General features: G+C 46.4%; 1 protein-coding gene across 5 annotated transcripts in view; it reads right to left on the reverse strand.

The window, feature by feature from the left end:
• HUWE1 (HECT, UBA and WWE domain containing E3 ubiquitin protein ligase 1) overlaps positions 1-20,667 on the reverse strand; it is a 2,445,223-nt gene that overhangs the window by 2,303,464 nt on the left and 121,092 nt on the right. For all 5 annotated transcript variants that reach the window (XM_069645305.1, XM_069645304.1, XM_069645303.1 and 2 more), the window contains exons 6-7: positions 17,499-17,561; positions 15,567-15,644 (exon numbers count right to left, since the gene is read on the reverse strand). In XM_069645305.1, coding sequence (XP_069501406.1) covers positions 15,567-15,644; positions 17,499-17,561 — 141 coding nt within the window. The remainder of the gene's footprint in view (positions 1-15,566; positions 15,645-17,498; positions 17,562-20,667) is intronic.

Raw genomic sequence — 20,667 nt, forward strand, 5'->3', positions numbered from 1 at the left:
GGTGTGCGTGCGGTACCGGCAAATGCAAGAAGACATCATGCCTAGCAAAAGCATAGCTCTGCGTAAGCTTATCTAGCAGCAGGCCTGATAATGAGGTATTTGCACTGACATTTTTTACTCTTTCCGCTGACGGGAAGAATAACCCCCCCTCGAGTCTATTACAGCTTCTAGAAACTGTTTGGTTGTGCTTTGCACTACGCTCAATTTTTTCTAGTTTATTGAGAAGCCCAATTGAAAGAGAAGGTTGATAGTTTGTTCGAATTTTTAACCTGCAAATTTGGGGAGTCTCCCCTGTAATCAGTCAGTCCAGGTAAGGGTACACTGGGATTGCTTCCCTGCACAGATGCACTGCCACCACCGCCAGTACGTTTGTGAATACCTTTGGCGCAGAAGCTATTCGAGGGTAGCACCTTGAATTGGTAGCGCTGGTTTGCCATCTTGAAACGGAAGAATCTGTGCGCTGGGAACACATGAAAATGGGCATCTTTTATATCCAACGTTGCCATGTAGTCTCCCTGCTTTAGCAGAGGGATTACTTCTTGTAGCGTAATCATGCGGAACTTGTGGCTTCACATGGGTGTTTGCAGGGCATCGGTCTAATACTGGGCGTGAAGTAGGTTGAATACACACCCTTGTTTACGTGGTTCGCCGGGACGACTTCTATGGCGTCCTTTTGAAGCAGCGTTGCGATTTCCTCGAGAAGGATGCCTTCTTCCTTCGAATGAGTCTTGACATGGGGGGTGGTTCTGCGGTCGCTTGATTCGTTCCAGACAATAACTGCCCGCCATGGTGGAGAGCACCCATTTGTCTGATGCAATTCCCTCCCATGCTTGGGTGAAGTTTGAAATACACGCCCCTACTGTAGAGGCATGGGAGGGCACCTGAAGCAGGTATTTACTGTTTTGGAGGTGCAGCTCCACCTCTAGAAGTGGAGGACCTCCACTCGCCGCGAGATCTGCACTGTCCTTTGGTAACCCTGTGAGGCCTGCCCTTGATGGTTACGCCAGGACAATCCTGGATTCTCATTGTAGCTTGAACGCCTCTGAATTTTGTCTGTGAAAGTGCCGAAAATTACTATTACCTCTTTACCCTGTGGGTTTATTGGTAAGCTGGCCCAAGGACTTTAAGGTGTCGTATTCCTCTTTAGCCAATTTTAGGGAGTCTTCAACGGCCTTCCCGAAGAGGACGTTGGGCTCAATAGGCATATTAGGAAGCGTAGCTCGAGTGTCCTGTTTGAAGCCGGGCTGGCGTAGCCACTCAAGTCTCTTAATGGTTCCTTCTGCAATAATTTTGCTTGCATTGTCAAAAGGCGTCTAGATTACTCTTCAGAATTCAGCTAGAAAATGCGCTGCCTTCTGCCGCAACAAGGGCCAATTGAGTCTTAGGGGGTTCAGGAGCTGAAGACAATGCAGACACCTCATCCCATTTATGGCAGTTATAACTCACCAGAAGTGTGGTATTGTTAGCGATTCTAGCCTGAAAGGATGCCGAAGAGGCTACTTTCCACCTCATAGTATAAAGTTTTACTCTTTGTCTGGCGTTGCCTCTGAAGAGGCTAAGGGTGTCCCTACTCTCTTCTGTGTTGTAACTACAAGAGAGTATGGTTTGAGCTGTCCCCTGATATGGAGAGGATCTGTGGGAGCAGGGCAGAAGAGCTTCTCTATGCGCGGATTAACTGCCCGCGTCTGGAGGTGTTTGCAGGGATGGCTGGGTCCTCTGCTGATAGACTGCAGGACGGGAATGAACTGCGTAAACGCCTTTTTATCCCCCAAAATGTGCTTTAAAAAAAAAGTCTGTCTTTATTTATTTGTATTGCGCGCCAGACCCAAAGGTAACTGGGCGCAGTGAAAAGAATATACGAGGCTTACAATGTTACATAGAATTACAGTGTTACAGTATATACAGATTTAGTCACGCATCTGAAGGATGGTTGAGGAAATGCTAAGGAGCGAGTGAGTCGGTTATATGCAAGAATTTACAGTAGTGATCTATCTTTGACGTTACATATATACATTCAGATAAATAACACAAATTAAATGTCTTTCAATACCTTACAAGTTGTTGTCAATGAGGTGTTTGATAAGATGTGTTCTAAAGTATGGGAAAGGTAGGTCTAATCTCATGTTATGTGGCAGGGCATTCCACCATTTAGCGGCTAGCACAGGGAAGCTTGTGCCACCAATTTTAGCAAGTTTAAATCTTGGACTTGTTGAGTCTCCTGTGTTTTTAACTGAAAATGCACAGCTGCCTTGATGAGCATGTCATTTTGTAGGGACTGGTTGTCTATAGGCAAATCTGCTACTCTGTGGTCTAGAGTGATGGGAGAGGCTATGTTCTACATATCTTCCTCTTCATTGTCATCGCCACAGTCCTGTTCTCTGTCCTCCTGAGCTGTATAGGTTTCTTCAGTGTCAGAGTCTGGTTGATAGGGATCAATGAAGGGTGGGTCCACCTGGGATGCAATAGCCAGATTAACAGGACAAGCCCTTTTAGGAGGGGGGCTGAGCAGTAGGGGCATCTCAAGGGGCTTGAGAACCAGAGGCAGCTGAAGTGGGAGGTGTGATTTGGACATTTTGGAATGATAATTGGTTCTTTTCAAAAATAAATTGCCATGAGGGTCATCCTTCTTATGACCATCAATGTCCTTTGATCAGAGCTTGGAATTGACATGGGGCCTAGTGGAAAAGCCGGAGGTGTGACTGGGGCTAGAGGTGAAGGCTGACCCTTATTCTTTAGGGCTGCTGACAAGGATTCCTCTTCCTGAGGAAGTTAAGTCCTTTCTTTGTGTGGATGGGAATCTATCTCCCTGGGTGTAGAATGCGACCTTTCCTTATGAGGGGGTCTTGCTTTTTGGCCTCTTTCCCCTACAGTAGGCTTTCGGGACGTGTTTCTTACCAGGTGGGCTAATCCCGACTGTATGGAGTCTTTAGCCGTTTGACGAGGCATACCGAACTTCTGCTGTGGCGTGACCAGACGTCTCATCTACCGACGTGCGATGCCTGGGAATAGGTTTAGGCACAACGTCTGTTCTGTCTTGACAATCGGGGCCTGTCATGCAGCGATCGGGACCCCGAGGGACCATCGGACAGGGATTCTATGGACCTCTCCCTAGATGTAGTGTGTGGGCCCTTGGTCAACGAACGCTTCAAGTCCCAGCCCTTGGCTGTGTGCTTAGTGGCAGGGGCTGTGTGAACGCTGATGCCGTCGGGGGTCATCCTCATAACAGGGCTGCCGGCTTGTCTGCTGGGGTCGGGGGGGTTGCGCTTGGGCAACTGAAGTCTCCCCATCACCTACGCAGTCCGAAAAAAGGCAGTGTTGCTACCGTCGCTGTAGGTCCCCTCCACGTCCATGGTGGCCTTGGCCTGCATTGCGTGGTGGGCCCAGCGCTTAGTTAAACAGTAATTTAACGTCTTAGGTTTAAAGAGCTTACAGGCTCATCTTTTCCCTTCAACATGATCCAGAGGGAGACAAAGGTTGCACACCAGGTGCTTCTTGAGTCAGGGTAATTTTTTGTTGCACTTTGGACAGAACTTGAAAGGGGTTCTATTCATAATTAAATGGAATGGCAACTAGGCAAAGATAATGTATGAAAAGGGGTGAATACATTATCAAATTTCCTCCTCACCCTATCCCTACTCTGTGGGCCGAAGCGGCCCTGCAAGGCCCAAAGGATCCGTCGATGGGAGTCTTCGACTGTTTTCTTTACCACTGTCGGAGATGTTATCGATAGTCGGTGAACAAAAGATATAAAAGGATAGGAAGAGTAAACTAACTCCAATTTGATAAATTAATGGCGTTACGCCGAAAGCGTCAGTCTACGATGGCGGGTAAAAACAATCTGAAGGACCTCGACGCGTGAAGGACCATGGGTACAGTGGACATCACACTAGGGATAGCATTCCTGGCACGCCCTGTCGACATCCCTTTTTTCGAATTTCAAAAACTACTAATACTCCACAGCTTCCACTAGATGTCGGCCCATGCACATGTGATCTGAGCAGATTCCACAAGCCTCAGAAATGACAATGCATTACTTACCGTAAAAGCATTTCTGATGGTTGTATCTGCTTAGATTCACATGCTTTGCATAGGTCCGACATCCAGTGGTCACTGCGGAGTATTGAATTTTGTTTTTCGTAGTCGAAAAGGGGACGTCGACAAGGCGTGTCTGTAACACTATCCCTATAGTGACGTGCGTTGTACCCACAATCCCTCATGCGTCGAGGTCCCTCTGTTTGTATTTTTTCTGCCCTGAGGGAGCCTTCTATACGTGAGTGAGTACAGAAAAGAGATGTAGAAGATGTCTATGTTCCTTCCATCCGAGCGGGGAGGAAGGGTGGGCGCATGTGAATCTAAGCAGATACAACCATCAGAAATGCTTTTACGGTAAGTAATGCATTGTCTTCTGATGTTTGTTAATCTGCTTAGAATCACATGCTTTGCATAGACTAGCGAGCAGTACCCGGAGTTGGCGGTGGGTTATGAGAAGGAACAGTAGAGAAAAGATGTCTTAATACTGCCTGTCCCACCTGGGCGTCAGATCTAGAGTGTGCATCTAGACAGTAGTGTTTTGTAAAGGTGTGCACAGAACTCCAGGTAGCCGCTTTGCAGATGGACTCAAGGGGAACATTTGCAATGAACGCTATGGAAGCCCCAGTGCCTCGAGTGGAATGTGCTCTTGGCTTGAAGGGTAGTTCTCTCTTAGCAAGAGAGAAACAGAGTGATGCATTGAACAATCCATCTAGATATAGTGGACTTTGAGACTGCATCTCCTTCTCTTCCTGCTGCCACCGAGACAAAGAACTGATTAGTCTTTCTCAGTGGTCTGGTTCTTTCCATGTAGAACATGACAGCTCTGCGTTCATCTAGTGTATGCAGACTTTTTTTCTCCCAAGCTGGAAGGGTTTTGAAAGAACGTTGGTAGTTCTATTGACTGGTTTACATGAAATTTCGAGATGAATTTTGGTGCAAACCTTGGGTGTGTGCGTAGAACCACCTTATCCTTGTGAACTGTTACGAAGGGGTCTAGAACAGAAAGAGCCTGTAGTTCACTTACTCTCCTAATGGAGGTGATAGCTATTAGGAAAGCAGTCTTAAGAGTGAGGTCCTTAAGAGTTGCTTTGTGCATGGGTTCAAAGGGAGGGCCCATGAGTCTAGAAAGTACCACATTTAAGTCCCATCCGGGAGCTGGGTTAGCTATCGGAGGGTGTATTCTCTTTACCCCCTCCATGAATGCTTTGATAACTGGTATCTTTCACCACGACACTAAGTTGGGAAGTGGTGTATGCAGAAAGTGCCGCTAGGTGGACTTTAATGGAATTGAACACTAGACCTGAATCCAGTAAATGGGTCAGGTACAGAACAATGTTCGTGGGAGAGCAGTCAACCGGGTTGATGCTCTTACCTCTAAACCAGATGACAAATCTTTTCCACTTGCTAGAATAGCAGTGGCGAGTATTAGGTTTTCTGGCTTCCCTGAGGATGTCCATACATCTCTGCGGGAGTTGTAGATGTCCAAATTCTATGATCTCAGGAGCCAGGCTGCTAAGTTTATGGTCTGAGGGCATGGATGCAGTGTCCTGCCCTTGTCCTGTGACAGCATGTTGTACGGGCAGGGAAGTCTCACTGGGGGAGATAGGGACATCTCCATCAAGTGAGCGAACCATGGCTGCCGGGCCCACATTGGGGCCACTAGCATCATGGTAACCTGTTCCTGGTGCATCTTGTGCACCACCTTGTTGAGGAGGGGAGTCGGGGGAAAGGCGTAAACATTTTGTGAATTTCCCTGACCATTGAATCGACAGACCGTTCCCCTTGGACTGGTTTTGGGGGTACCTGGAGGCGTAACTTTGGCATTGTGAGTTCTCCAGTGTTGCGAACAGGTCTATTTCCGAGAATCCCCATTGCGTGAAGACGTCTAAGACGATGTCTTCGTGCAATTGCCATTCGTACTCTTCGGGCAGGGGGTAGTCTCTGCTGAGTTTGTCTGCTAGCAGATTGAGTTCCCCTGGTACGTGTTGTGACAGTAGGAACATGCGTTTGAGAGCCCACTTCCATATATTCTGGGACAGCTTGGACAGTCCTGGAGAGTGGGTTCCCCCTGCTTGTTGATGTAGTACATGGCTGTGGTGCTGTCTGTAAGGACCATCACTGTCTTCCCTTGAAGGTGTTCCTGGAAGGCTTTTAGTGCTTTGAACACCGCTAGTAGCTCCAGAAGTTTTATATGCTTGGATGCTACGTTCGGAGTCCAGACTCCGTGAGCAGTCTGATGGGATAGGTGAGCCCCCCCCATCCTGTGAGGGATGCGTCTGTGGTTAGAGTGGCCTCCACCGCTGGTGTGGCAAAGGGTTTCCCTATTATCAGGTTTTCCTTTGTCCACCACCGTAGCGAGAGAACCAAGGCCTGCGAGACCACCACTAGATCGTCCCATTGTCCGCTGGCCTGACACCACTGGCTGTTGAGCCACTCTTGCATTGGGCGCAGGCGCGCGTGAGGTACCAAATAAATACACGACGCCATCATACCTAGCAAACGCATCGCTTTGCGCACCGTCACCTCTCGACCTGCCACATATGGGGGGATCTGAAACAGCATGTTTTGGACCCTCTCGTTGGAGGGGAAGACGAGGCCATCCTTTGTTCGAATTAGAGCCCCTAGGAATTGTTGGACTTGGCTGGGGTCTAAGCTGGACTTCTTCTCGTTGATGGAGAAGCCAAGTTGGAACAAAAGACTACAGTCTTTTGGGTGTTTGAGAAGCATGTCTCGTAAGAATCCCCTGTTATGAGCCAGTCGTCGAGGTAAGGGTATACTGGGATGGATAACCTGCGCAGGTGGGCCGCTGCCACTGCCAGTACTTTTGTGAATACCCTTGGTGCAGATGCTATGCCGAAGGGTAGCACTCTGAACTGGTAGTGTTTGTCCTCTATCATGAACCTGAGGTATTTTCTGTGCGCTGGCAACATTAAAATATGAAAGTATGCATCTTTCATGCATAGTGTTGTCATGTAATCTCCCTGTGATAGCAGTGGGATTACTTCCTGTAAGGTCACCATATGAAACTTCTGGGGTTTGACAAACTTGTTCGCTGGGCGCAGATCTAATACAGGGCGCATGGTTAGATCCTTTTTGGGTACAAGGAAGTACACTGAATAAATACCTTCCATTACCTGAGATAGAGGCACGACCTCTATGGCTCCTTTTTCCAGCAGTTGATCCACTTCTTGGAGAAGGATGGCGAGGTGTTCTGGTGTCATGCGGCGTCCCCTCGGGGGTCTGTATGTTGGGGAACTGTTGAACTCTATACAGTAGCCGCGGGCTACGGTGGTAAGTACCCAGCGGTCTGATGTTATTCCCTCCCATGCTGGAAGAAAGGATGTTAACCGGCCCCCGACCGGCGTTGCATGGGAGGGGACGCGAATCTTCGCGTCACTTGGTGGTGTTGTTGGCTTGGGAGCCTCTGGGGGTGGAACCCCAGCCTCTTCCCTTGCCACGACGTTGACCCCTCCGATTGTACTGGCCGCTATTACTCTGGTAGTTGCTGGCAGAGTACTGGTGTTGTTGGTTTTGTTGCTGGCGTTGTCCACGAAAAAAGCGCTTATTACCAAATCCCCGCCTATTAGGGGGCTTAGAAATTTGGTCTAAGGTCTTTATAGTATCGAATTCTTTCTTTGCGTTCTCCAGCGCGTCTTCCAATGCTCTCCCAAAGAGGTTGGATTCCTCTATGGGCTTATTAATAAGGGATGCTTGTGTTTCCGCCTTAAAACCGGAATTGCGAAGCCAGACCTGACGCTTCAGTAAAATTCCTTGTACCAAAGTGCGGCCAGCCGTCTCTGCTGCGTCGAGGGTATTTTTGACGATGCTTTGATTGACCAGAGAGCCCTCGTTAACTGTAGCCAGTAAACGAGTCCTTAGGGGTTCGGGGACTTCTTCGATGTCCTGTCTGAGCTTAGCCCATTGAGCATCGGCATAGCTTGCCAATAGGGTATTATTATTGGCGATTCTGGTAGAGAATGCTGCAGAGGTGGTGATTCTCTTGGCTAGGGCATACAGCTTCTTCCCTTTATCTGGGGGCGCCTCGCTAGTAGATAGTGGGACTCCTGCCCTTTTTCTGGTGTTGGTCACGACCAGGGAGTCCGGGATTGAGTGACCCTTAATGTATAATGGTCTGATAGAGAGGGAGAGAACAGTTTCTCAATCCTCGGATTGACCCCCTCTCACCAATGCAGGAGTGGAACGAGAAGGTGTAATGCGTCTCTTAACTGAGGCGAGGATAGGTATAACCTGGCTAGTGGGGGGTTTTTCTTTGATAATCCTCTCCACAAAATCGGTGTCTGGGGTGACGTCTCCAGTTTCGATTTCGAAATGTGCTGCTGCCTTCTTCAGCAGTGCATTGAAGGTGGGTTGATCATCGACAGGCGAAGGGTTCCCGACTGGTGTAGTTTCAGTAGACCGGATGACTATACTACTGCCAGTGTCAGTGTCAGTCGACCTAGCCGGTGACTGCCAGGGGTTTTGGTCGCCCTCGCCTGTGTCTTCCTGTAATCCTTCCTCACATAGGTTAGTTTCCTTGTGGAAACCTTCTTGTTGGTCCTCAACATAGGTGAACTCATCTTCCTCTTGGAAGAAGGTGTCTTCCTCAGTGGGATTGTAAGAGTTTATGTCTTCCTGTATGGGGCTATAAAACTGCTGGTATTTAGCCCTTGGACTCTCAAGGGGTGCCTCCCTTGGTCTCTTGGGTGCCCCGTCTTCTGGGATGGACATGAACCTATCTAGTTTCTCCATACAGGTCTGGAATCTTTCAAAGGTCCACTGAGGTCAGCCAGGACGGTCTGGGAAAGAAAAGGGGGTTTCTTCCTCCTGTAATTGTCTGGTTCTGTCCTATAACGTCGAAGAAAGAGAGCCTTCGCCTTCTGAGTAGCCTTCTCGCTGGCTCGGGCCTTCCGACGGCGTCGGGAACTGACCTGATCTGTTTTCCGGCACCTTCGGCGTATCTTTAGCCTTGTGCACGGTTTTCGGCGTTTCACTCGCCGTATGTCTTTGGCCGTCCTTAGATGCTATGCGCGCGAGGCTTTCGGCGATCATTCTCTCTTCCGAGGGATCGGTCGCCGTCGAGCCTTTGGTCGTCGAGCCCTTGTTTGCAACGTGAGCGCTCTTGCGATGCGTGTCGCCGGAAATTTTGGTGTTAGCGCCCTTATTTTTAGAGTGCCCAGTCGCCTGTCGCGGTGGCGGGGAGGGCTGCCGACCCTTACGGTCGGTGGAAGACGTCGGTGGGCCCGGCGTCCCCGTTGGCGCTAAGGCTGTCTTCGTCTTAGACGAATGTGTGCCTGGGGGTATGTGCTTTGTTGGGGCCGGGGACGGACGAGGAGGAGCGAGAGCGCTCCTTTGAGAGGTCTACAGCCTCCGTTACGGGGGCCGTGTAGTCACTGTCCTCGTCACTCGGCGGCGGCGGGCGAGGAGTCAGGCCTAGACATGGCGTAGGCCGCCCACCTTTTGACCCTGCGGTCCTTTAGAGTTTTGGGCTTTAGTAATTTACAGGCCGCACAGCCGTCCTCCTGGTGATCTAGGGGTAAGCAGCGGTTGCACTGTTTATGCTCATCTTTCCAGGTATATTTACCCTTCCAAAGCAGGCAAAACCTAAATGGCGTCCTCTACATAGCTGAGGGTAATAGGTGTGACTAAGACCTCGAAAGAGAGGGAGGGGAAAGAGAAAGGCATTCTTAAAGAAAAGAAAGACCGACCACAAAGCCCCACTCTCCCTACTGTGTATGGCTGGCGAGGCCAGGCCACGTGCTCGGCAGCGCCGAAGGATCTCCTCCGCTCGTCCTTCCGTCGAAGATCTTGCTCGGCAGAGAAACGGCTCTGCGTCGAGGCAGGGATCTATCGTTATTGATATTAATAACAAACGACCAAAGGTCGAAGAAACTATTTGGCAATGTCTCTCGAGGAGCTCCGCATAAAGGCGACCAGTAGCTGGGTGGAAAAAAACTGAGGGACCTCGACACGTGAGGGATTGTGGGTACAACGCACGTCACTATAGGGATAGTGTTACAGACACGCCTTGTCGACATCCCCTTTTCGACTACGAAAAACAAAATGCAATACTCCGCAGTGACCACTGGATGTCGGAACTATGCAAAGCATGTGATTCTAAGCAGCTTAACAAACATCAGAAATATATATCCATCCATCTCTCTGGATCATAGTCATACAACTCGTCTTAGTTAAATTGGTCATCTTAGAGAGATTTGATCACCTTGATGGGAAGGGTCAATCTGCAGGTAATCTGAGGTGTCTGGCATAAAGGTTTGTGGTAGTGGGCCGTCTAGTGTCTGTACTTTGGAAGGTGGTTACCCCACTTGCCTCCCCACTATCCTGTTGTGTTGCAGTAACCTGTGGGTGCATGAACTCCTCTGGATGTCCATCCATAGGAGCAAAGCATAGAGATGAGCTTAATTATGGTCACAAATGTTTCAGTAGTCTGTGGATCTTGGACAAGGGTTTGGCCCTGAGGGAGTGTGTTGTGAGTCACGTTTGCTATGGTGTAATGCCTCTGGTCAAAGTGTCTCTAGCCGGTGTATAGCGTTTATCTTGAGACTTCACTATTTCGGGTGGCGAAATGTTTGTAGATTGACTTTACCCCTAAAAAGTGTCTTGGGGACATGTTTCTTTATCAACTGTTGAATTTGTCAGACCAGTAGTGTGCTAAGATTTAGGTTTCAACGTATGTTATTCTGCAAACAAAAGGGCAATTTTTGGAGTAGTGTCTGAAACGGGCCTACTCCACGCCTGTTTGGGAGATCTGTCTTGTGATCGCGAGGACCCAGACAGTGGACGAGTCTCCCTCGACACTGCATGGCTTGAATAGTTTGCAAGACTTGCAATGCTTTTCGGCGTGGTCTCATGGAAGACTGATTGTACACACAGCTTATGTCTTTCCAGGGGTACTTGCATTGCAAGAGGGACAACATTCAAAAGGAGTGTTTTCCATGTTTAAATGGAAAGGCAGCACGACGAATAACGGGAAGTGATGTGCGGGGAAAGGCATTCTCCGAGAGAAGAAAAGTAGATGTCCTCCCCCCACTTTCCCTACTGTGAAGGGCCGTAGTCCAGTGAAGGTCTGTGTAGGCCAAAGCCAACTGTGGTGGAAACAGGATTTCTCTTCGACTCAGGCAGCCGAATCAGTCTGTCTAGCGTTGCTGAAAGTTGCTTGATAGCGATAGGCCATTAAGGATGGAGCGGCAAATCTCATTTTTCAACTTTGTAATAAAGGTGTATAGCCAAGAATCTCTGCAACACGCGACAGACTGACGGCGGAAAAAACAAGTTCGACACAGGAAGGGCAATGCCTACAGTAGACACCATGGAGTTTTACAAACCCGCCCAGTCTATGTCCCTTTTTGAGTTTAGAAAACAAGTCATGCAATACTCCAGCTCTAGAATTGTTTTAATGATTTCCATTTTTGTATAATTTGAAAAAACAAATTGGCATACTATCGGATGGCATACTTCTAAGTATATAAAAATGCAAGACGCGACAATGTATTTGTGTTATGCAAAAAAGGTAGCAGGCGCCCCTCTATCAAAAGAACATGGCATGATAACATGTTCTGTGGTTTTTATCCACTGTTGAGTCAGCAACCATCGCTTTGAGCTCACTGTACTTTTCACAACGGAGGAATATCCATTTGCATATCAGCCTTTGTCCCGCCCACAAGTGCAGTCTAGCACCGAAATGCCAGGCAAACCTCCTTTGAACAAGAGTACCAACAGCAACCCATACACATGTTTCAGCCTTTTTGGGCCTCATCAGTGAGGACAAGCTGTGCCTCGGAGCACAGTGAGCAAGGGGGTCCACGTCTGGGTTCCCCCAGGTAACTTAGGGTGACCAACCCAAAGTTCCTTACAAAAATGCAAAAAGGGTAGCAGGCGCCCCCCCCCCCCCACCCCTGGTGTTAGCATTGAATATTTGAATAAATGCATTGAATCATTCGGAAAAGAAAGTTATTTATATGTGGTGCTATTAAGGTAGTAGTAATAGTGCAACAGGGATAGTGGTGTTTATCGATAATCTAGGAGGCACACAGACTGGTGCCAATAACTAAGTGCACTTGATGTAATTTTGCAACCATTTGTTTGACTTCAACTATAGATTAAGACAATTTAATCTTCACTCACAACAAGGATTGTTTAAAAAAGATACCTGAAGAAAAGGACCTTACGAAACTTAGCAAGGTCCTTCAAAGTATGTGCAGTAAAGGCATTTAAATATTTAAACATGTCAGGCAAACATTAGATCAAGTGCAGATTTGTTTAACTTTTCTTGGAAACTGCAATCACTGCATAAGTGAGGGCATTAGATTTACTAGATCAGGATTAATGTAAACTAGTGTGTGGAAGAAAATATGAATATCCGATTAAAGTGGAAACCTTGCGGCTCACGTTAAGAGTAGGAGAAATCTATATACTTGGAAAATTAAGTGAAATGGCTTCCTGTGGCCAATGCATCTTCAGGAACCTGTATGTAATATGACATTTGTATAGCGCCTATTCCTATAGGTACTAACTCAAAGTACTGTGGGTAAACACCCTTGGAGGTTCGAGGTGAGATGAGCGATTGGCCAGTGCAATTTAGAATGAGCGTTGCCTTTTCACCAGTATGAAGGTAGGCATGGGTGGCTATGTCTCTGCTAGCAACCGAGGTACAGCTGGCTTGTGGATGGTTGCTGTGAAGGCTGTCAGTTACTGGCCCACCCATTCACTGCCCATGGTAATCCCCATGGCCATTCTCACCCATCCCTGCCCCTCCCACCCAAAACACCTCCCCATGGAACTCTGTGGTCGCTTTAATCAAGCGTTACCATCAAACTTTGCTTTGAAGTGCCTGATAGTGTTTTTTAAAAAAAAGTCAATTATTTTATTTTGTAAAACCCGCTACTGGGGTAATAAAAATGTCTTACTAGGCCTGCCTTCAGCCACTATACTATATGAGCACTATGCGTGCCCTTCACGGAAGTCCTGTTAAAAACAAGCAGCGGCAAAGCAAACTTTCTGCTTGTATCCAAGTATTAAGCTTTTGCCAAGCACGGCCATTAGATGCCCAGATGCTTGCCCCATTTGGAACTGGCTACCATCAATGGCCAGTTACCACTACGGCTGTGCTGGGCAAGTGCCTTTCCCTTGTCTACACAAAAGCCCAAACTGTTGGCATTGCCAATGCTTGTTAGTGTGTGTGGCAAGATCAGAGTTAAGCTAAGATAATTTCTTCTAAACAATTTCAGTAGCATTTTGGTTCGACTGCAAACTTAAAACAAACCTAGTGATTACAGTAGTAAATGTTTCTCCAGTGAAACCTTAACATAAGAATGCTACAGTTCACATTTGTGAAGCCGTTCCCTTCCAAAGACCTTACTATGCTTAATTCCCTCTGTCATTCACAGGCAAAATTCTTGACACCAATTCATAACAAACGTAGAATTACTAAGATTCCGAGACCACGCCTTGGAATGCTCCATTATAGACTTCAGACATTTGGCAGAGTATCTGGACAAGTGGACAAAGCCTTTGAGATGTGCATAATCAAATGTGGGGTGGGGAAGCACAACCACTTCAAGACTGCATGTAAATGACTGCAGATTTCTTGGAAGAGTTCCGTACATGGTCAACTCTGGTTACAGGTCTTCACATCTAGAGCAACTACCAACATGCAGCAAGTACTACTTTTCGGCCTTCTAGTCATCTGATGAGTTTGTGTTTCGGGCATGGTTCGAAATTGAGGGGAGCTGGGAGCCATTTAGCTCCTGCTTATAGCCTAGAAGAGCCAGCTACCAGGAGCAACCTTTAGCTCCCCAAGCCAACTGACAGTGAACAAGCCCACCTATGTGAATTTAGCTGTGTGTGTTTGGGACAATCCACACAACATTTAAAGCATAAAGCCTCACAGAAAATGGGGAAAATTATACGTTTACATGATATGTGGAAGTTAGACTTGCAAAAGGCCACGTACTAGCTTCTTGTAACCCAGTGGTAGCTCCTGGGCGCTAGTGGATGCTAGATAGCCAGGAACTGCTTTTGGCGCGTGCTTATGTAATTTTAATTTTGATCCCCATCATGGTTAAACCGACCAATATAAGTCCTAAATAGCATGAATTACTGTTTGAATTCCGACATTACCACAGGTCAGAATATGAATTTCAAGGTCTTGGCGTCACCACCCATGTCCAACATCAGTCTTCGGCAGACCAAAGACAAGATTATTCCGAGCCAGTCTACATTCCATTCACCCCCTTCACCACACACGCCTGCATGGACAAGCCAAGCCTGGAGCTTTTCAAGTGTCTTAACCAACCATTCATGCAATTAAGTAGAGAAGCCTTACCGGTCTTCAACACCAGATATCACTTGTCAGGTTGCCATACTATTGCTAGAGGATGGCTGGGGATAGATGGCAGGTGTCTGGCAAAGATACAACTTGCCTCATTAACAGTACAAGAAACATCCTCTCAAACCTGTATGCCTTCATCCCTACTTACAATAGTAGTCCAATGTGAAAAGAAACATCCCTGGAGCAACAACCTACACCGAGGACAAGACAAAGATTCTGCTTCTATGCCCATTCAATTTCACCGCACCAGGTTGTCACAATTGGTGGCAATAGCTTGTGTTTTAGGAGTGTAAAGTACAGTTCCTGGATAGAGTAGTAGAAACCACCAACATCCTAATAGTACCAGACTATGCACATTTTCCACATGGGCTTAATTACGCCTTATGGTGTAGGGCGCAGATGCTGTTTAAACTGAAACTGGCCAATGTGATAAATTGCATAGACATTTTTGGCAGATGCTTATTAACGAGTTTATGAGCAACCTTACTACAATTCAGGCAAACAAAATTAAACAGGATAATCCAACTATGACAGAGTTCTAGCTGTGTGTAAAAACGAGCGCTTGATACTCCGCGGATACCATAAAAGAAAAGCAACTGAAAGTTGAAACAAAGGGGTAGGAAAGAGGACTGCATTCAGCATAGGGTTGCATACTTTAAGAAGCAAAAATTGTCACATTATGGAGGACTTCAGCATAAGGTTAATCTTCAACCAATCCCATTTAACTAGACCAACCAAAGTCCCTACATAGACTAGGATAGGCCAGAAAGCATTGCTCATAAAAACAGCTTATATACAGTCTTAAACCTACTTGAACCATTGTGTAGTCACAAACTACTGCACTTTTCACAATACCACATTAAAACATAACTGGGTTTCTAGCCGTTTGCAAGCAGTATAACTAGGTACATAAGCCTAAGCCGATGAAGTTTGTGGCTTATCATGTCCTTTACTCGGGTGGACATGCTCCTTTAACAATTCTGAAAGACTGAACTCAACTTGCCTGAATCAAAGACATGACAATCTAATGCATGTGTTCACTACCTCTTCCACCCCGCCCTGCCCCTTGTAAACTACCTGTTCTTGTCTGAAAAGCGAGTCACGCGTAACTCAGAACTCCACCACTCGTCGCTACAAGCTTTAGCCCACCCTTTTTTGTACAAGAACAAGTCTGTGCGAGACTCACCCTTTTCTCGACTTTGACCTCAGCCCCTGGCTCTGCATAGAATTCAAAGTGTAGGGTAGTTGCACTGGGAGGGTATTTCTGTGTATAAAGCACAGGATGGAATCAGACAGTGAGCGCCAGCGGAGTACGTAATAAAGCAGCTCCCGCAGATGCCTCCCTCTCCCTCCCACACATGCACCAAGGGACAGACATCCCAAGAACCCACATGGAATTAAGCCGTAGAGGGAATACTGGTAATACAATGAGACATTTTGGAAAACCCATTAGTATGCTTCTAAAAATCAATTTCACTGTAGTGTAGACTATGCTGAAGACAACTGGAATTCTCCTCCGAGCCGTCCTGGGCAAGTATCAGCTGGCAAAAACACTTCTCAAACTTCCTCTGTAGCCCCAGATTATAGGTTGCTATTTTAAGACACTCCACAATGGCCACAATCTATCCCAAGGCCTCACAAACACATGATCAGTCTTGTGAGAGCACAAGCCGGTGAGAGTTTATACATGCAGCTGTATGTTATAGTATAGACAGCAGCTCAAACTATATACATGCAATGTCAAATGATTTTAACTGGTTATCCTTCAACAACTGCAGAGTAATTGGAGCCAGTTAAGTTTTATGACAAAAGGGACCACTACTAGATTATTGTGGAGTGTCCAAAAATAAAAGCCTCAAACACTACCAACTTCAGCCACAAATTGGCCTTGCCGGTTTAAGACTATATACATGCCTATGCCAAAGCAGGACAAAGCAAATAGTCAATTCCTGATGGATACTGCGATTCTAGGAGACCTGGAGCATCATCTAATCTCATTACACCATGCATCACTGCCCACAAAGATCCATACCTTCCAATACCAAGCATCTGCATACAAGCTACCCAACCACTAGTCAGGTTAAAACTGTACAGTACAGACAAACGTAGACTCTGGCTTAAGCCCCTAAAACCCCCCAAAATGCAAGCTAAAAACACGACACTAGATTTTAATATTCAATGTTGTCTGTTGATTAAAACCATCACTCCAAAACCCACTGCTATATACAATAAAGGTTAACTGGTCTCATGCTATTCAGGCGTTTAAGCAAACACTTAATGCTGGGACTTCAACTTTACTGTTTCCATTATGCAAATTGGACCACAAGTCGCAGCAAGGAAAGCAAGCTCAGATTGGAGTGTAACATGGGGCCAGCTAGCATTTTTGCAACAGAATAGCAGATGTGTTTCAATAAGTGATAAACGATTATGGATACAGCATAAACAGAAACAAAATAACAGAGCGGCTAACCATGCAACAGAATGGTAACTGAAGACGAAACAGAAAACAATCCAGGTATACCTTACAATTTGCCTGTGTGTAATCAGTGCACTTCTCAAAACGTAACCAACCCCACTCTGCAGCCACAGCGCAGACAGTTTGCCCTTACAACAAATTATCAACCACAAGGAAGAAAACATTTGTGCATTATTGGTAGGGGACAAGCAGTAGTGATCAGCCATTTTTTATTTGGTCAGGAATAAGGCAGTTGGATTCTCGCAGCTTAGCATAGACTACATATTCAATGTAAGAGGCCCAGATATAAAATCATGCACCGGAGTACTACACAATCGAACACAAACTGCAGATTGAAATAAGGATCCCACTGACATCTCGCTCAACAATTTCAAAGCAGTTTAACATGGAAAAATACCATACCAACGGTGGAGGCCCTGGGTTATCCACATTCTAAAAGATTAACAGTGAAATTGTAGCTAGTACCTTAACTCTCATTACAGGCACATAAGCAAATATTAAATTTAGTTGGAATATAAATACAGTATGTGGTCAAGAATAGGGTTTCTGCAGGCAGGACGGAGCATTGCAAAACAGACCTGCCCCAAGCTAGTCATGAAGATGTAACATGAGGTGGAAAGACAGTATAACATTTTAACTTACCACTAGATGCAAATCTCTACAACACTCTGCAAGCCCAAAGCCATTCTCCTTCCCGCCCCAGCTCTGCAGGAAATATGAGAAATGTGTCAAAAATAGTGTCCAATGACAATTCTGGTTATAATTATGAAAACATTCGCCCCATAAACATGATCTAACATTTCAACAAGAAAACATTTTTAATGCATGTCAGTGTAAAAATACAATTATTTTTTTGCACCAAAGGACAGTTAGCCTTTAGTTCATTTTTGCAGTGACACACGATACATTTTGCATCAAATACAGGCGGGCCATCATAGGGAAGCGGGTAGGAAGGGTGTCTATTATAATGTGATACCCATGATAAGCAACCTCTCTTTATGGCACCTTCATATTTAAACCAGAAAATAGCAATCCAAAAAATAAGCAGAAACGAGCACACCCAGTAAAATGCCCTCAACACAGGCACTGGCACCCATGATTAATGGGGCACCAAGGAATCCTCCATCTACCTTTTGAGTTCCTGTACTCTTCTCATTTTCCTCCCAGTTAAGAGATCCTGTCAGTTTTTAGCAAAAACAAACTATGGAGATGCTGAGAGACAAATTGAATGGGGTAATTTTGGTTGGTGGTTTTGAATACCATGTGAGATTGCAGACCAGGGATTCCTTCTCCGGCCATTATCACAAAACACCCACTGTTCTTTACCTGCGGGAAGGGGTCTTTACGTGACTAGCCGTGGTCCCAGCAAGCCCAAGAAGGCACTGTACCAGTACATGCCAGAGTGAGGTTAAGGATTGCTCATAAGCCAATGACTTGGAGAGAGCTGGGCAGAAGAGTTATAGATGCATCTTCCAATGGCACAAAAGTTTATGGCGCTTTTATCCGTTTTAGAATCCCATGCTATGCAGAGTCCAACTTCTAGTTTTCTGGAGTATTACAAATGGTTTACTCAAACAAAGGCATCAAAACTGGCGTTTCTGTAATACTGCTTCTATGTATGTTCTGGCTGCTTGCCATTCACATGCTACTGAACACCCGTAGAATATATTTGCTAGTTTTTAAATTGAGAGAGATGCTGCATCTAGACTGATTTTCAATTGCTTCAGATAATCTAGAATCACATCAAGCACTACAAACAACTTGAGAAATCATACGATATATACGTATATTAGTGCACCCATAAGAGGGGGTGATTGGTGGGCATGTGACAGCTCGGGCGGGGGGACAGGGGGGAAGAAAGGAGTTTTCTGCGAGGACAAATCCAGGACCACTGCAACAAATTTAAGCTTCTGAGATGTCAAGTGAGTTCTTGAAATTCAGGGAGAAGCACAGCCTGTAAAGGAAATGTTAAGTCGGCTGAAATGATCTGAGCTTGTTCCGGAGAACAAGCTCTTACCAGCCAGCTGTTCTTTGGCCCCTCTGTGCAAACTGGCCTCTTCCTCTAGCAATGGTGGAGTAGAAACGAAAAGGCCAACCCTGCCAAGTGTGAGAAGACACTTGAGATTGTGGAGGCTGGTGTATCGCTGCTCCTAGCGATTTAGCTGCCGCCTTGGACGCCTGCAATTCTTCTAGGCTCTCATTGGCCTTCGTGTACAAAAGCAGGGCGTCATCAAATGGCATGTCCAAGAGTCTTGATTGGATGACCAGTGCGAAACCGGACTCTCAAACAAGCAAATCTTCTGGCAACAGTACTCCCCCCGCCATAGCTCTGCTTAAAGAGTGCAGAGTCTAGTCCAGACTGGAGAGATGGCACATGGCATACTTGCCATTCTGCACCAGGTTAGGAAATCCCCCTCACCTCCCCCTCTGGGATATGCTCCACAGCCAAAGCAATTGCATCCCACAAGATGTGCATGTACTTAGCCAGAGCACAAGTCACATTAATGGCCTTCAGACCCATAATGCCTGTGGAAAACGCCCTCTTCCCTAAGCCATCAAACCTTTAATCATCTAACAAGGGGGAATACTAGGATAGGCTGCTGCCTTAGAAGTTGATGTGGCAGCCTGAAGTACTAAGCTTTCATGAGTGGGGTGTTTTGACAGAAAAATTGGATCTACTGAGTCAGACCTGTATTTCTTGGCCAGATACTTGTTAAACGCAAGTGTCGTATCCAGTTTTAACCAGTTTACCAACACAATGGTTCTCAATGCAGTGTGAAAGGGTAACAGGCTCCCTAACCTGGAAGGCTGGAGGTCATTTCCCCAACAGATATTCTGGGACTTCCCCATCACTGATCTGTATGAGGGGTCTGCATGACTTGAAGAGTCAGGAGTAACAAAATCTGTCTCTGGTGAGGTGTCTAAGCCACCAGCATCCTTCAGTGTCCACAGGATTTAGCAACCTGGACTCCCAAGATTAACTCAGGTACATTGGGAGTGTCATACCCCAAATCAAAAAGGTACGTCTACATCCTCTTCCTCCTCAAAAACGAATCCAATGATTTTAAAGAAGTCAGCCTTAGGTAAAGACTTAAGGCTGACAAATCAATAGAAGTGTTAGAGGGCGTCGAAAGCACAGAGGGTATAGACTGCTTTAACAGCAACACTGGCTTCAATGGGCCAGGTACCCGCTGCTTTACAAGAGTTGAAGAGGAAGACTTGAGTTTCAATTTGTGAAGCGACAGACTCCTTTGCCGGATGTCGAAGAGACTTACTGGTTTGTCACGCGCGAGTAGCAGTGTCTCAGAAGACAACCTGCCATACTTAACAGACGCAGTTGGGTCTGAAGCCTTCCTTGGGATCTTTTGAAGGGGCAATTGGCGCCACCTACTGAAAAACGTCCAGCATCTGGAGAAGCAATTAATTTCTCCCAATCAGCAGAAGATGCCGACTTGCGTGGAAAGTTTACCCGTCTTCCAGGAGAGACTTCCCGACAAAGAAATGACGCCATTGTTCGCGGTAGTATTCGTTTGTGTGAGGACGAATTACAAAATCTGAATCTTAAGCACAGAATGGTTGGAGTGCTTTTTCACAGGGGAAAACTCCCTGGACTCAAGACTACCTCTTTTTGGAAGGGGTTGAAGGGGATTAAAAAAAAAAAAAAAAAACCCACAGAGTGGTCCACACCCAAATATCAATCTTATGTGGGTCTGTAATGGACATTTTAGTGCCAAAATCGGAGCACCACTTAAAACCGGTCATTGGTGCACACATTTTTGCAAAACTTCAAAACTACTGAAAATACAGTCAG

Source organism: Ambystoma mexicanum, chromosome 2p (genome assembly GCF_040938575.1).
Source record: "Ambystoma mexicanum isolate Mex_15411 chromosome 2p, UKY_AmexF1_1, whole genome shotgun sequence".
Taxonomy (NCBI): Eukaryota; Metazoa; Chordata; class Amphibia; order Caudata; family Ambystomatidae; genus Ambystoma; species Ambystoma mexicanum.